Source organism: Lonchura striata, chromosome 3 (genome assembly GCF_050655825.1).
Source record: "Lonchura striata isolate lonStrDom1 chromosome 3, ASM5065582v1, whole genome shotgun sequence".
In the NCBI taxonomy this organism is placed as follows: Eukaryota; Metazoa; Chordata; class Aves; order Passeriformes; family Estrildidae; genus Lonchura; species Lonchura striata.
The window spans coordinates 110235604-110252353 of NC_140705.1; the positions used below are offsets into that span (position 1 = coordinate 110235604).

At 36.5% G+C, this 16750-nt stretch overlaps 1 protein-coding gene across 2 annotated transcripts in view; it reads left to right on the forward strand.

Annotated features, from left to right (window-relative positions):
- Nucleotides 1–16750, forward strand: part of SPTLC3 (serine palmitoyltransferase long chain base subunit 3) — an 85608-nt gene that overhangs the window by 19212 nt on the left and 49646 nt on the right. Inside the window, exons 2-4 of one of the 2 annotated variants that reach the window (XM_085576107.1) lie at nucleotides 10956–11144; nucleotides 12599–12753; nucleotides 13641–13789. In XM_085576107.1, the coding sequence (XP_085432233.1) occupies nucleotides 10956–11144; nucleotides 12599–12753; nucleotides 13641–13789 (493 nt within the window). Of the gene's footprint in view, nucleotides 1–10952; nucleotides 11145–12598; nucleotides 12754–13640; nucleotides 13790–16750 lie in introns of both variants that reach the window. The other variant, XM_021527824.4, reaches the window with a different exon arrangement.

A 16750-nucleotide genomic window follows, 5' to 3' on the forward strand; every position in this document is an offset into this window, starting at 1 on the left:
TTCTGATGTTCCATTTCCTGCTTTTCCTAAGTCCCTTGATTTCTACCATTTTATGATCAGTATAAATGAAAACCTTGAGTTACTACACTGTTAATGTCTCCTGAAATTACTTCCAAAGTGCAGCAATGTTTTAAGTATTGTCTTCTGATTTGCCCCATAGCAATATGGGAAGAAATAATAATGGAGGTAAGGGGAAGACTTGTGAAATGCCCATAAGCATTTTTTTCCACAAGTAGTGATTTCATATTATATCCAGCATCTTCCAACCACCCTGGAACATCCCACCACGTCCTTTCTTTCCAGAGGGCCAAGAGGCAAAATGTGCTGAACCTTGTTCATACCTAAAGAGATGCTGGTTTATGTGTTATTTCAATTGTGCTTGTGTAATTCACTCAAGAATGGCTAAAGAGCCAAGCTTTTGCTGTCTGTCCTTCAGTTCAGGGATTTGGATCCCTTTGTGCTATCAAGGTCACATTTTCCTGAAGTTTTTAGAAGAGTTGATATCATCAAGGCCTAATCAGATTTGATTGAAATTGCTCTGTGAGCTCAAAAGCTTTAGTAGATGGGTACTTGCAGAGGGGTAACAGGAGGGAATAGGCCATTGCTTTCTTAAAAAAAAAAAAAAAAGATTAAGATTGTTCAAATGCAAAGGCTGATTTTCAACTCTCTTTTTTGCTATGCATTTGAAAAAGTGTCTTCCTTTGCTGAAACAACAAAACGCTTCAGTCACCCCTTTACCTCAGCAATCTTGCACCTGACTTTTGTCTCTTGAACTTCTCATGTGCTTCTTTTTCCTAACTCTTGTCTTTTCAGCCAAGAACTACAGGATCTAGGTGTTTACCTCTAGGTAGACATTGATCCACTGGTGAAAATCAGTGAGGTGAGGACTTCCCTTTTTGTCTGTATCTAGGCTGCTGTTAAACCTTAAGAGAGCATTTATTTAAGGGTGTTTCTGCAAACCTGGGTAGGTACAGAAGGTTCAGATGAGTGAAAGCCATCAGGTCTCATGTTCAGTGTTATGACTTAGATAATTACTGGGACAACTTATAAAGAGCATTTCCGTGTATGATGCACTTAAAAAAAAAAAAAAAGGCATCAATTTATTTTGAGATTTTCTTTTATTGATCTTCAAGCAATTGAAGTAAAGTGAAATTTTTTGAGCTCTGATTGAATTAGTCAATTTAATAATAGTTAATTAATATAAAAATTAAACAGCAATTAAGAATATAGGCCAAGATCATCTTTTCTAGTAGTACAAGGCAGAAATTGAAATTGGTGGGAAGAGGAGAGAGCATCTTGCAGAACTGTTGCACCTGAGGCATCCAGTTGTGAGTTTCTCATCAGTGTAGGTGTGGACACTACTTAACCATAATAGTTTGAAACTGTCTTTTCCTGATAATTTTCAAACAAAAAATAGCTACTGCTTCTGTAGATTTTTAGGTGAAAAAGTAGAAGGTAATTGGTTGTCACTGGTTAAACTATGTGGCTTTTCTACATTAGGGAACAAGCTGGTGAAGCTGGGTTACTCTAGACTGGGGTTCTCTGAGGACACTTTGATGATAGGTGGGTTGACAGCCTTCATCATGTTGTTAAATTAAATGGTGTAGTGATTTGATCACACGTACAGTTGTGATGCTGGCTTTGGTGTAGGACAACTGACTTTAATTAGCCATGGCCACTACTACCAAGTTGCCTAATGATTGGCTAAATGAGTTTTTGTCTTCTTGCTTAAAACATCTTTTATTGTGTTTGAAGATGTCAAGCTATTAATTTTCTCGACATGTTCATAAGGATGGGTATTGTCTGCACCTTCCTCGAAATCTTCTGTCCTACAAACCTATATGCTACACCTTAACTGAATTTATTCTGATTCTTGTTTCACCCTAGGACTCTCTTTTGATGCTGAATTCTTATCCTAACTCAGAGGTCATTGTCTACCCAGATCATCTTCCTACTGAGTTTTTAATCCCCTGTCTGTAAAGCTAGCAGCACAAATTTGATTGCCTCTTTCTCAGCTGTTCATGAGAAATTCTGCCTTCCCTGTTGGGGATTTTTGTTATGGAATTTCTTATGTCTCTCTTCTCCATCTGTGCTATGTCAAGGTATTTGTATTTAAATATAATTTTAAAGTAGTTAATTACCTTGGAGGAGGTAGCATAAATCCAGCTAAACTGATTGCATTAACAAAATTGGCAATGACTTTCTCTTTCATCACATTTTTAAAATATGATAAGGTACTCCTTGCAATCATAGGAATGTCTTGGAAGGCACACAGTTTCAGCTTAACTTGTGCATAACTCTCAGAATCAGGAAAATAATGTACAAATTATCCTAATGATACACAGCTTTCAGGTAAGAAGTGTGAATACATTTGTCCTCCTTTAACAAGGGATGAATTGTGACTTCCAGAAGACTTTATCCAAACTGGTGCCATAATCTTAGGAATGAAGAATGCTCTGAGGATGCTTCTGAATGTTTATTTGACATGATCCAGCATCCATGGCCACGTCCATTCTGATAGGGAATGTGTGTCTCATTATTAAACTCATTATTAAATCTGTGCAAAATCCTGGCCCTGTTTGAAGCTGTTGTGCCATATAATGGGGAAAGGTCAGGGATCCAAAGAGGATTCATTATGCTAGTTATAGCAGAAGGTGAAGCATTTTCTCCACAAAAGAATTTTGCATGAAGAGGAATCTGATAGCTAACTAAAATATTTTCTGATGTAAAGTTACTCTGTAGGAAATATGTAGGAGTTGGTGGATTGTATCATGTGGATATTAACTCAGAATCCACACTGGGCAACACCATTAGCAATCTAGTTAGCACATCTTGAGAATCTTTACATTGTTATGGTCTTCATCCCAATAAATAGTTTCATATCAAAAATATATGTGATAGCCATAGGATTAATTTGTACATGCTAGATCACTTCTGAAAGTAGCTTCCCATATCAGCAGATCATCACCATTCATGTGCAGAAACTGACAGCCTTTGAAGTGATACCACTTCATCATCACATTTTTAAAGCCAAAGCCATAGAATTTGGATGATCAGGAAATATTCTGATGTGGCTAAGCAGTGTGAATCCTGTAATTTCCCCTAAGTTTTGAATTGTAGCAAATGCTACAACTTGACACGACAAACTATGTGGGGATTGCTGTAACCCAGGTGTTTCATCCATTCCTTTCTGATTCCACATGCATGGCTTTCTGCTCTGTAATTGCTGTAAGGTTAGGAAATAACTTTTAGTGGTTGATAGTATCTCCCTGGATAGTGAACTTCATTGTTTTGTCTCTAATAATTTAAAATTATTAAGCTCAATCTTCGCCCTCTTGCCTTCCTATTTATGTTGAGCCACTTTGAAGTTTCTGGGAGTAATAGGAGAATAACAGCTGTGTAAGAAAATCGTGTTACTTGTTCTTTCTAGTGTTTCTTACTTTTGCTTGAAATGTACAAATCTAAAGTCATTGGGAAAAGAGTTTTATATTCAGTTTTTTTTATCCCCCATGTACTGCTTGATGTAAGTTAGTTATTTGGTATTGGGTAGTAGCTGTTATGATTTACACTGCAATTTATGAACCTTGAAGTTCAGAATAGTGTTTTCTACAATTTTTCTCCCCTTCATCAGATTGCATTATCATGGGTTGCAACTGGGTTTTGCCACAAGACTGTGTGCAGTAGTCTAAATTTCTATGCTACAAAGAGTTACAGGTGGCTTTTCTTTTGGCAAGCACTGTGGCGTGACCATTCTGCAATGTGCAGTTCTGCCTGCTGGACTAAATTCATGCAAGATGAAAACATGAGCTGTTGTTTTCTGTAGGTTTTGCAAAAACTGCACACAGAAGGCTGTTTCTTAATAGTTGAAATTAAACATTCATTGGTGCTGGAGTGCATGTTGCTTGTAATGTGTGCAGTGGTAGAATTTCTGATATATCAGATGAGACACTAAATTAATATAGATATCTTAATAAAATCTTACAAAACCAAGATAAAATGTGTACTTTCTGAGTTCATATCTCTTTATGTTTGGTACCCTTGCCACTGCTGAATGTTCTACCTGAATGCTATTTATGAGAAAGTCTTCTGTATCCTCCCAATCTCCTATATTGCAATCAAAAGTTTCACTTTAGCATGAGACTAAAGTGTTAGCTTGAAAATTATACAGTATGGGTATTTTTTTCCTCATTACGTAACAGCATTTCACAGTATAGTCTAATGTGTTTGTTGTTCACATCTGTATTTTCATAGTATTAATATCATAGTCAGCATTGCAAGGCTTGTGTATTTGATGCTGAAAGAACTGCTGCAAGATTAATATGTTGTAGTTTAACTTGTGCTCAACTGAAAAGATTAGGCAAGTCTGGAAGGTGAAGATCCTGTCTTTTCATACCTTGGTGGTGTTTACCTGTGGTGTGCTGACTTGAAGAGAGGCTGCAAGTTTTTGTCAGCAATTGGATGACAGATCATTAATAAATGAAAAACCATTTCCTAATGCTTGTGAAAAGTGTGGTGAAGAGCCAGCCTTCAAACAAACCTCAAACAGCAGAACAAGCAGCATTTAACACAGTTTACAGGGATTTAGCTTTTATAGTTTCTGAATTGTTAATTCCTAAATCTCTGCAAGTTCAAGAGTACATGGTTTCCTAAGTTATTTTAAGGGTATCCTATATTTCCTAAACCTTCTGGACTGTCTTGGAGATTTTACTCTTAGCCTTTATTGATTGTAGTACTACCAGGTGTATATTTTTTCTTGAAACTTCAGTAGAAATCAATCATCAGTCTAAACAAAGATTCTGCAGGCACACTAATAACTTTTTGGCTTGGTTGCTAACTTGTAGTTTGTGTTGTAGCCACTTTCTTGTGGCTTTGTCACATTGCAAGAGGCAGTGACTTTGGTTTTAGCACCTTAGACTTATAAGTTTCACAACTATTTTTAATTTAAGTCTTGTCTTTATAGTTCAGTAATCTGTTAATTCCCCATGTAGCTATTTTTGGCTTGTGGTTTAGAAACTTGGTCCTATAAGATCTGAAATGTGTTTTTACAGAAAAGAAACCACTCATTTAAAGTGAGGGATATCATTGCCAGTAAGCGGACAGACTTATGAAGTAATCTAAATTTGTGTCAATAGTACATTTATTACAGAGAATTTCTGCTTTCATAATTTCAATTCCCTTTTTTTCTCTCCTGGGAACTGTATACAATCACCCATATTCCTCCAGTGAATAATGGATTCCTAAGTGATTTTGGGAAAATGTAGTAATTGTGACAGTCAACATGGTGAGAACCTGACAGTTTTATTCGTTTGGACCCAGTCCTCTGGTGACAATGATCTATAGGAGACAGAATTGCACACCAGATGCTTAAAGTTGTGACTATCCAGTGGCACATGCTAAGTGGGACTCAACTGGACCATGCCCTTCCCTTGGCTGAAATGGAATCCTGTAGTACCCCATCTTCAGCTTCTGCTCCAGATTACAGGCCTCTGTAGATCCTGATACTCATTTATGTCATTATTTATGTAGATATCTATATTCTCCCCCATGTGGCTGTCTCACACATCCTAGGACGTCTAAAATCATCTACATTTAGGGTCCTGTCCCAGATGCTCTTCAAGTGCTGGGGAGAAAACATCTATTTAGAACCAAACTGTCTGCAAGCAATTAGATGTTGCATTAGCAAATATGTCTATTCTCCCATTGCTTTTTTGCTGTAGGAGCACACTGTCCTAATTTGCTTAAGATTTCACTGTCATCTTGTAGGTCTGTCAGACATTGAGCAAACATGGCTGTCACTTGGTTCAAAGTTTTCAGCAACTCTCACTTCATATGTATATCTGTATGGGAAGCATTATGGAGATCAGTCAGCTTGCATTGTTTTTTAACAGGTTGTATAAAACAACTTGATAAAATATGATCCAGAAACATACATAAAGCTACATCCACCTCTGGATCAGATGTTATTACTGGGAGGGAACTTATATTTAAAGATAAAGACTTTATTGTTCTCCCAGTAGTTTTATTTCAAGGATATACCTATCTGTACCTACTGCAGCTATATTGGAAGTGGTTGTAATAGCAGGAGAATATTTAACTAGAGCTTGTTGTCTCTGTAGAAAAGATTTTCATGCAAACATGATTTTTTGGAGCTTGATACAGCTTCACTCACCCAGAATACCTGGTTACCTCTTTTCTGGGGAGTTACAATCAGCACACAGGTTTGGTACTGTGGCACTCTACGCTGTTCAATTCTTCACTCTCCTCTTGATGCACATTTGGCTCATGCCAATTAGCACAATTCCAAGGTCTGCAGGACCTAAATACAATGAAAAATTATCTCCTAATTTTAACAATAGTATGAGCAAATATTTAAGAATTATTCATGCTATTGCATAGCTATCATTTTTTATTTGCTAATGAAAATATATTTTGTAACTATTGCTTGTAAAGGTGTTGCCAGAAGTGTCTTTAATAGACTTAAAGATGAGTTTATGTTATTCTTAGAGCAAGCTATTTCAATTAAAATTGTGTGTCCCTTATATTCAGTATTTTATACTTATGTCCTTTCTAATAGCACTCTCAGATTTATTGTCAGAGTTGATTTCTCCATTTGAAAATCTGAAGGCATTTTGGAAGGGGTTCTTCATTAGGGGAGAGTTTTGAAATACTATGGATAATGGGAAAATGGAATCCAAGAGGTATTGTACTTAAAGCTGACTTTGCTGCTTTGCTGTCACTCCTGTGGACTTCTTTGGCATCAAAATCTTGCTTCAAGGAATTCTCTTGCTGCAGTATCTTACTGGAAACCAGCTAAGCAGAGGATCAACACACAAAAGTTGCATATCCTGACTGTGCTTTTGGTTTCCAAGAAGTTGATGAAATCCTAGACTTGTAAAACTCTTTGGTAAAAATATCCATTCTCTTTGAATTTCACCTATTGCCTTTCTTTGTTGAGTGTCTTTACGTTGCACCGGTAGATTTCCTGCATTTGTGCCTGGAAGGTAAATGTACTTTGTGGCAGGCCACTGAGAAACTATTTTGATTTGAGATGCCAGCATAATTTTTAAAACAAGCTAGTAAATTGTGGATTAACAGATCAGAAGAGGCATTTACTCAAGATTTTTATAGGAAACCAAAGATGAAGCTGCTGAGTAACTCTGGGCTGCTGTTTATGTTTCCCTTTTTGCCAGAGAAATTAGGGGTTCCAAATAAACAATTTTTGAAAAGCTAACGAGGGAAATGCAGGGAATGGAGTCCCCTAGGGATCACTTTTTGGACATGTGCTCTCATATTTTCATCAGTGATGTGAAAAAAGGGCTGAAGAGAAATAGATGACAATATGTGTTGACAGTACAGAATTCTTCAGGTTGCTGAAAAATTAGGTTTGAACAAGAAACACTGCAGAAGTTTCTTGTTGGTAGTGTGTATATAGTTGACAAAAAATCAAAAAAAAATTCAGGTCTCTAAATAAAAACCAAATAATTAATTGGAAGGGGAAATGGTCCTAAGAATGCACAAACAACAGTGTTCCATAAATTTGGTCTGTTTGCAACTGAGGAAGGATATATGTAATCATAAGAGGTGAAACTGTAAACTGTGGCAAGAAGGCAAATAGGATGTCAACAGTCTTCAAAAAGCAACAGAAAAGAAGAGAAAGCATCATTTGCAGATGTATAAATCCCTACTGTGGCCTCAAGTGGGGTATGCAATTTTAATTTGCATCCTCTACATCTCAAAAAGGTTTTACTGATTTTTGCAGAGTGAAGAGAAAGTTGAGCATGAAAATATAGAATTTTTAAATTTATTTTTTGGATTTTAAATCCATGTAAGGACATGGAGACTGGATTGGAATTATATAGACTAAGATTCTTCTAGGTTGGGAAGAGACAAATGGAGAGGCAGAATTTATTTAGGTATAGAAAATTATGAGTTGTGTAATTGAGTAGAAAAGCACAGCAGTCAAAGTAAACTGTCATGACATTGTCAGGTAATTTCATTATGAAAAAGGAAACACATTTTTACAGGTGAAATTAATTATCAAAAGTCAGAGTTTATTTCCCCAACATTTTTAGGTTCAAAAATGATGACCACATTCCTATTTATCCCCTGATGACTGTTACAAGGTGATAAGACAGTCTTAGAGTCATAAAATCTCAAAGCCGCCAATTGCTAAAGTTGGAAGGATATATATGTTTTTTAGAATCTTTACCCAACCAATTGTTACAGTTTAAGGTATGGAGTAGAAAATGTACTGTCTACTGCAGGTGTTATTACAGGTAATAAGACATAATTCACCAGAGTATCTGCTGTGTAATGGTGTAACTAATGATCTCTGAATCGTTTCAGGCATTTGTAGGAAATCTGCTGTATTTGATTTCAGTGCCAGCAACAGCTGAATTACATCTCCCTTCACTGTATAGGTGCTGTTCTAAATACACAGTCTCCAAATCCACCTCCTTATTTTGAGATAAAACTTCATGATAACATAGAAAAAGTCAACAGTAGCACAGTGCAAAATGACAGCCATTGCTTCGCTGACCAATTCAGCCAATTTAGACTGGCTGAAATTAAATTTCCACATGATGTTCAGCCAGTCACTCATACCCCCCACGCTTGGATCAGCACGAAAACATCCCCGCTTCCACTCTCCCACTCTCCAGAAGCAGCAAATCCACTTGTTTTGATTATTCTTTCTTGAGAATCTCTCTTTATTTATTTGTGGGATTCTAGGGACGGTTTTGTTTTTCTCACTTTATTTTTAGACAAGGTGTCACCGTGTTTTTTGAATTTGTTCTCCCAGCCTTGTACCAACTGTTCAAAGACTCTTGGGTTTTGTCCTTCATAGCCTGGAGAATGTGGGTCACACCTGGCTCCACATTTTTCATACTTCACTACCATCTATGCTCGTTCCTCCCAGCCATTTGTATTAAAGACAGTGGCAGTGGTTACCTGGTTAAATACATGTGTCATACTGACTGCAGCAAATGGCACCTGCTGAAATGAGAGTTCCACAACAGCAGAGTTTTACTGTGGAAGAAGGATGTTACAGTGAAGAAGTCTGGTTGGAGCTCTCCTGTTCCTTCACCAATAAGGTTTACAGCAATAAAGTGTTTCTTAATATTAAGTCAATGAACAGAAACATCATAACTCTCTCCTCTGTGATGATGTACATTATCACATCATCACAGCTTGATGCCAATTGATTCAAGACCATCAAACTACAATGCCACTTGAATTTCCACAGATGACCATAAACATGCTCTTAGCCCATGGCAAATGTAAAGTAATAAGACTGAGCTTAATCCTTTCTGAAATATTTGCTTTATCTCATAACTATGTGCACACAGCTGTTGTGACTCATGTGAAATTTGACTTCACCATGTATTTAACTCATACTCATAAAATGTTTTTCATGGTAAATAGGTTGCTCTGAAAGACCAATTAGCTTGAGGTAGGAGTGCATCATTTCTTCAGAGGTGTTCCCTCACATGGTGAAAGCCAGTCCTGCATTCCTTCTCCCTTGCAGGGCAGTAAGAGTTTCCAAAGTCTAAATATATTTCTGTTCAGCCCAACCAGTTTTTTTTTTTAATTTTTTGGGTTTCCTTAACTGCCTTTCTATTTTATTTTCTGCCCAAAAATTCCTTTCTTTTTTTTTTTTTTTTTAATTTCTTTTTCTCTCCTAAAACCATTGGGGAGCCCAGTGATTGGACCAGCAATTTACAACAGAAATCTAAATCCTGAGAGGATAAAGAAATTTTGATGCAATATGAAGATCTATAATAAAGTATAGTGAATTGGCAATTGTTCTTAATATGAATATTCTATTTCAGCTTGCTATATTACATAACTAGGTAATCTATATTTTTAGTTCATCTTTCCCACAGGCAGAAATGTATTATTGGTATTTCTTCATATACTGGCAGTTTTGCTTTATAATATGTCAAAATATATGTCTTGGGTATTTGTTTGTTTGGTTTTGGCTTTTTTAACAGGGCACTATTTTTTTCTGGATTGTGTTTTGTTAATTTTGAATTAGCAGATTGGGTGTTACTAGACAGTAGCTGTAAAAGCCATCACGTTTTGCAGAAATAAGGGAGTTGCCACTCTCCCAAAGAATAGTCTGATGAGCCTATTGAATATGGCAACCAAAAAACTTATCTTCTTTAATTTGAAAATGGAAATATTAATATATTTTAATGACAAAATATTTTGTCCACACACTGTTGTAAATTTCTGGAATTTGCTCACAATGGGATCTCTAATTCCAACAAGCAAGGCTGTCTGTGTGCCTTCTTCGGGTTTTTTTCTTTACTTTTCCTCTTCTCTATTTTGTGTCTTAGGTAGCCTTAGAATTAGGGGAGATGTTACTGAAAATAGGATTAAAAGCATTTGTGAAATCAGAGCAGGAATAGAAGGCAGGGATCATAACTGCTTTGGGTACTTCCTCAGGTGTGGAGAGCATTGCAGTAAAGCTGCCCTGTCTTAGGCAGGATTTGTTTTATATAGGTTAGTTGCTGCAATGGGTTGGTTGCACAAGGCTTCCAGAAAGAGTCAGGGATAGTGTAGGTGAGCTTTTAATGCTGCCCTTCCCTTTTTATAGCTCTGTCTTGCGAGACAGAGTATTGTGGTTTCCATTTAATCACCTTTGAAATAATTGTCCAATTGCACAATAATACACAGCCAATCTTTCATAAGTTTCATATGTTTCAAAATAGACAAGGGAGTGGTGTTGAAGACATCTACAACTGAGGACATGAGAGGAGGGAAAATGGAAGATACTTGTAGTGGTCAGTAGCAACTGCAGTGTTAAAGGTCCTCTTCTTCAGCTGATATACAGCGTGAGGTCTAAATGTCTCTCCTAATTAGAGAAAAAGATTTGCCCCGTGGCCAAAGGGCCTAAGCTTTGATGAGATTAAATGTATTAATCAAAAGTTTCTGTTCTGTTTTTTCAGAAGAATGGAGTATCAAACGGAACCCTCTACAAAAAAACATTTATTGAGCACTTTGAACAGGCACCAATGTATGTTGCAGTTTTTACTTTCGTGGGGTTTGCAGTGGGAACAATATTTGGCTACCTGCGAGATTTTATGAGAGCCTGGGGACTAGAAAAACGTAACATTGCTACGGAGAGAGAACAACAAAAAGTATGTATGAAAATGTCATTATATATCCACAGCTGAGTTTTCCTCTGATTGCAAGTGACTTACAGCAACTTGTGGAAGTAACAAGGCAGACAACTTTCATTTTACAGAACGTTGCACAGGGGTGAGAGGAGTGACACATCATGCCAGTGGAGCTGTATGCATGTGTATAATTATGTATCTACATTTATGTAAAATCTTCATTTTTACCCAGGGACATATTCACCTCATTCTAGGAGTGCCATAATACTCTCAGCAAACCAGAATCTTAGTATATTAGGTCAATGCATAGAAAAAGAAAATTCATAAATGCCTTATTGTTAAATATGCCATCTTTCCAAATCTCTTCAACCCTGATTTTCCTTTGTCCCATCTGGCTATCTTATGCTGAATTTCACAGTCAGGAAGTTCTAATTTTGTTCTAATTGAATTATTGTAACTCCCAAATTTTTTTATCCTATATAATTCCAAGTGAACCTTGCACCTGAGCAAGATCAGCTGCCTTCCAACTTTGTTTAAAATTTTTGGTTCCTCCTCCTCTGTGAAGTTTGAGTCATCATTTGTGGTAACACCTGGCATAATGAAGGAAAAACAAGAGAAGTTTTACTGTTTCTCTTGCAAATAAAACTCCTGAAATTGTTTCCTGTTTTAGATTTTCAAAGATGCATGCATGACTTAATGAATATCACTTTCAATTCACTCCATGATCTGGCCATTTGTTAATTCCACTTGTGCCAGTTAATTTTTTTTTTTATTCTTCACTATGGATTACATGTTTATTTAATTTTCCCATATATGTTAACTGCATACCATGTTATTTTATCAGTTTGTTGTATGCAGTGCCCAACATAGATATATTGCTGTTTCATATAAAGCTTTGTTTAAATTTAATTTCCAAGTAAAATCCATGGATATTCATTAATTCTCAACCAAAAAAATTGTCTTAACTGGATGATTGCAGTAATGCCAAAATCACATATATTACACTAGCTTTTGTCTAATGCATCCATCATTTAATGAAATGTAGTGAGTCGTTTATCCAACTTTTCTGCAATCTGATCCACACATAGAAAAATGCTCAATTTGAAGCAATTGGTTTCTTCAAGTGAAAGAATCTTGATTTTTTTTTCCATTTCCAACTTTCAGGATATATAGGGAGAGTTGAATCAACTTGTTTACCATTTGATAAAAAAACTATCTGACCAACCAAAAAAGAAACCAAAAGTCCCCCAATCTTTAAACAGAAACAAAATACCCTCTAAGAAATACAACATTGTGTTTTAAAATAATTATAGTAAGCATACTGTATTGCTGTTTGGAGTTGTGACATAGGACAATGTGGCTGCTATGACTCTCTGTTTATTGATGAATCAGTTTTTCCTTGTTAATAGGAAAGGCTTGGGTACAGAAGGAGATAATTTCATTGCAACATAACCCTGTGCATGTTTTCAAACCAGGATTTTGTGCCACTTTATCAAGATTTTGAGAACTTTTACACCAGGAACCTCTATTTGAGAATACGGGATAACTGGAATCGTCCCATTTGTAGTGTCCCTGGGCCACAGTTTGACCTCATGGAGCGTGTTACAGATGATTACAACTGGACATTTAGGTGAGTCATCTTACCCTCTGCCACTCTCAGCCTTATAAACATACTGCTGACACCTCTGCAAAACACAGAAACTTGTGTCCCTATCCTTGTCTAATATCCACCAGCATGTTTCTTCCTGCACTCAGTAACATGCTGACAATCTGACCCTTTTCTTCTGAGTATTTGTTTGGAAATGCAGTATAGATTTCCAACTCAATTGCAAATGGTTTTGGCTGTGTCAGCACAAGACTGCTCACACACCAATTATAACAACAGATCTTGCCTCTGAATATTGCAACAAAATTTGGTTTATCCGTTGGTTAGGTTTTATATAATGTTTTTTTGCACTGCATGAATGTGGCTTCTTCCCTTCATAGTGAGTCTTTGGCAGTGGGTTTGAAGCAGATTACAGCTTGAAGGTTTTGGTGTATTGCAGCTGAATTACATAGCTATGGGAATTCACAGCATAGACAATGTGTAGGTTGGCTAGATTTGAGCTTATTGAGAATGGATCATAGTGTCTCCCATACTTTCATTAAGTTCTGTGTGTGTATGAGAACACTCATGACTTAATGGAAGCAGTTGACAATTTGCTTGAAAAATTAATGTCTGTAAGTTGTTCCTTAAATAAAGTCATAGGTTTGTTTGTTTATTTAAATCCATAAAAGCAGCCATTGATCCAGTATGTTGCCATCTGTAGTGTGCCTTCTAGAAAGCATTCTGACCAAGAAACAGTACTTACTTAGGAAAAGAGGAAGGCTAGAGAAACTTTTGGACTGTTAGAGTATGAGGACTGTAAATTCGCAAGTATAAATTTGACACTGGAACAAAATTTGGTGGGAAAATTTTGAGATTTTTTCATTTGGGATGAATATTGCACTATTGTTCAAAATTTGCTTTAATTACAGGTTTACAGGAAGGACTATCAAGAATGTAATCAATATGGGTTCTTATAACTACCTCGGCTTTGCAGAAACAGATGTTAATGCTTTGAAAACTGTGACCATAGAGTTAGAAAAATATGGGACAGGAATCTGCAGTACCAGGCAAGAAATGGGTGAGTAAACAGTGAGACGACCACCAAACATTCTGTAACTATGCGCTTTTTCTCACAGATGTCTTAAAAAAATTAGATACAGGGAACTTTGATCACATCAGCAATTACTTGTTTCACAGTTAAAAGGAATGCTGTGTTTCATTTTTTCTCACATGAGGGTTTTTTTCAAAAAGGAAAACTAATACTGAATTTTGGAAAAGCTAAACTAAATGTGTCATCTACTGGCCTGGGATTTTTTAATGATGGAAACACACACACATTGAGATTTCAACAATTGATCTGGGGTAGATTCAACTGCATCAGAGATTTGTATCAGTTACCACACACAGAGGTTTCACATTAGTAAAATGATCTTTTACATAATGTTTTTTAATCTCATGTCCTAAGAATGTATTGGAATGTTTAATGAGATGCCAGTGGCACAAAGCAGAAATTTCTAGTTTGCTTTTAGCAGATAAATTCAGGAAGGCTCCATCTGACATTTTTGGTTTTATCTGTTATGATTGTCTGCTTTGTTAGTTTGTAGGCTGCATGCAGTGTTACCTTCAACTTTCTGTTATTACACAAAGCATTGCATTCCTTATGGTACAGTCATCTTACATTTCAAAAAAAAAACCAAAAAACAACAGTTTCAAGCCAGAGAAATGCTAGGGGAGGTTTCTCTTCAGGCTTTATCTTTCTTGGGAGTATTAAATTAAAAAAAAAAAAAAAAAAAAAAAGAAAAGAAAAAAGGCAGCTTCCCAGAATGGAGAAGTCTGTAAAAGATTTCTTTTTATAGTCCAGCAACCTAAAAAAATTACATTTTTGTCTTCAATATAAATTATTTACTTCCAAAAATCTTACAGGAAAAAATACTGTGTTTAATTTAGTTTTTTTAATGTAAAATCTCCATTTCAGAAGAAAAAGTAATTCAAACTTTGTGATCTGCTTCTTATCTTGTCATTGTGATTTGACTTGCCAATAATAATTATGTCAGTGACACCAGTCAGAGAGGGTTTACAGATTGACCCTACTTTCCTTTTGTAGGTGACCCATCTGGTGACTGCAATATATTATTTAACCTGAATTGCATGCTTGAAAGTGGTCACCATTGCTAGTCCTTTAAGGTATTGAAGGAAGCTTTCTCTGTTTTTCTCCCAGGTTCCATTTTGTCTAAGAACATTTCAAGTTGTTTTCAGGACATCTAAGAATATGGCTGGTGTTCCTCATTCTGTAGCTTTTGCCGAATTTTTTTACTGGAAGATTTATTCTTTAAAAAGAGAAAAGAAAATATAAACACCAACCCAACTTATTAAAAGATTGATTCTGTGTTCAAATATTAAAAATCATACAGAGTAACTTCATCCTATTTGAGAGCAAGTGTATAGTGATTTCTAGGATATTCTCTTCATCTGAACTCCAGTACTGTACTCAAAATTGTCTTGACTGACTGAGCAAGGATTTAGATTCATTCTAATTGCCTTCACAACAAACAGTCCCATGAACTGCATCAAGACTATTCACAATGCAAGGATGAAGAGCATCCCAAAAGCCTTGTGAGTCTCAGTCTTTTGGAAGTGGATATGGGAGAGCAGCTTGGACATCGACGTGCTGAAAGGAAAGCAGGGTGCTAGGGCCAGGCTTAGCTGGTGTAAATGAGCAGTCACAGCAGTTTATCCTGGGCAGGTACAGAGAGCCTGTGTTTGTGTGCTCCATGGAGAGAGTGGCTCCACAGGGCAGGGCTGAGCAGTGGCTCTTTGTTGGTGCTGGCTCTTTGGAGCTTGTCTGTCAATAAGATTTGTATAAACAATCTAAGGAAAACAGCCTCTTATTCATAGTGCATACCCTCTTTGCTTGTTCCTTTATGTTGTTTGCTCCATTCTCATCACAGTCCAACAGAAAAATTCTGAGTTACATATATATATATCAAAGAGAGAGACGGGGAAGGGTCTGAATGAAACACCTTACCTTTTAAAATTATCGTTTCTCATCTTCATCTTAGATAAAAGGAACAGGATGAGTTTGTTTCTGGGCAGATCACATTTCAAAACTTCTGTTGTTATTGTGTGTGGAGATGAAGTGTTTTGAAGTAAAAGTGCAGTGAGATGCAAGAGCCAAGGCTGTAAATTGCCTGTAGGGTTCTAGTCCAAGAGAGCACTTGAATGTATTTGTATTTTCAAGCTAATTCACTTTGAAAGTACTGTTCTGCTTGTGTGCATTTGAGTGTCTGGCATGTCTGAGTTTTAGCAAGATCTCTCTCTAAGCAGTGGTAGCTCTCTTTCTGAGAAGGATCATTCCACTGCTTTCAGAGGAATTCAGATAGAGAGTAAAACAAAGAGGACACAAATAAAAGTAATGTGAGTGATGTTTGAAAAATTACATGATGGTAAAACTGTCCTTTATGGTCTTCCGCCTACACTTCTCTTCTTAAAACTATGGAGGTTGTGGAGAGGGTATACAATGCTATCATATCAGAATGATGTTGCAGGTAGTTTCCTCTTAGAACAGGGTTAAAATTGATGAAAACAGTGGCTGACCTTCCTAGACTTATCCCCCATAAAAAGATTTAAGGCTTTCCAATCCATTTCGAATTCCATGCTCCTCTTAATAATAATAAATTACTTTCTTACTATAACAGTGTCATTTCAGACACGATTCTGAGGGTTTTGTGGAACTTTCAATGTGAAGTAAAAATACTTTCTTGTTTTTAACACCAAGATAGTTATTAGCCCTTAGGAGCAAAATTTTGAAGTTATAAGTGGTACATCCATGAAAGAATTAACTTGCTGTTCCACGCTCAGAAAGCAAAACAAACACTAGAAATTACTAGAATGTACACAGAAAGCCAACCATAGAGCCTCAGTATACTACTTCATAAAGCTGCTGTTTGTTGTTGTCTTGAGTACTCTGTGCAGGTCTGATCAAAAATATTTAGCAAAACTGGGAAGTATACAAGAAGAGCCACAGGGATCATCAGAGGCC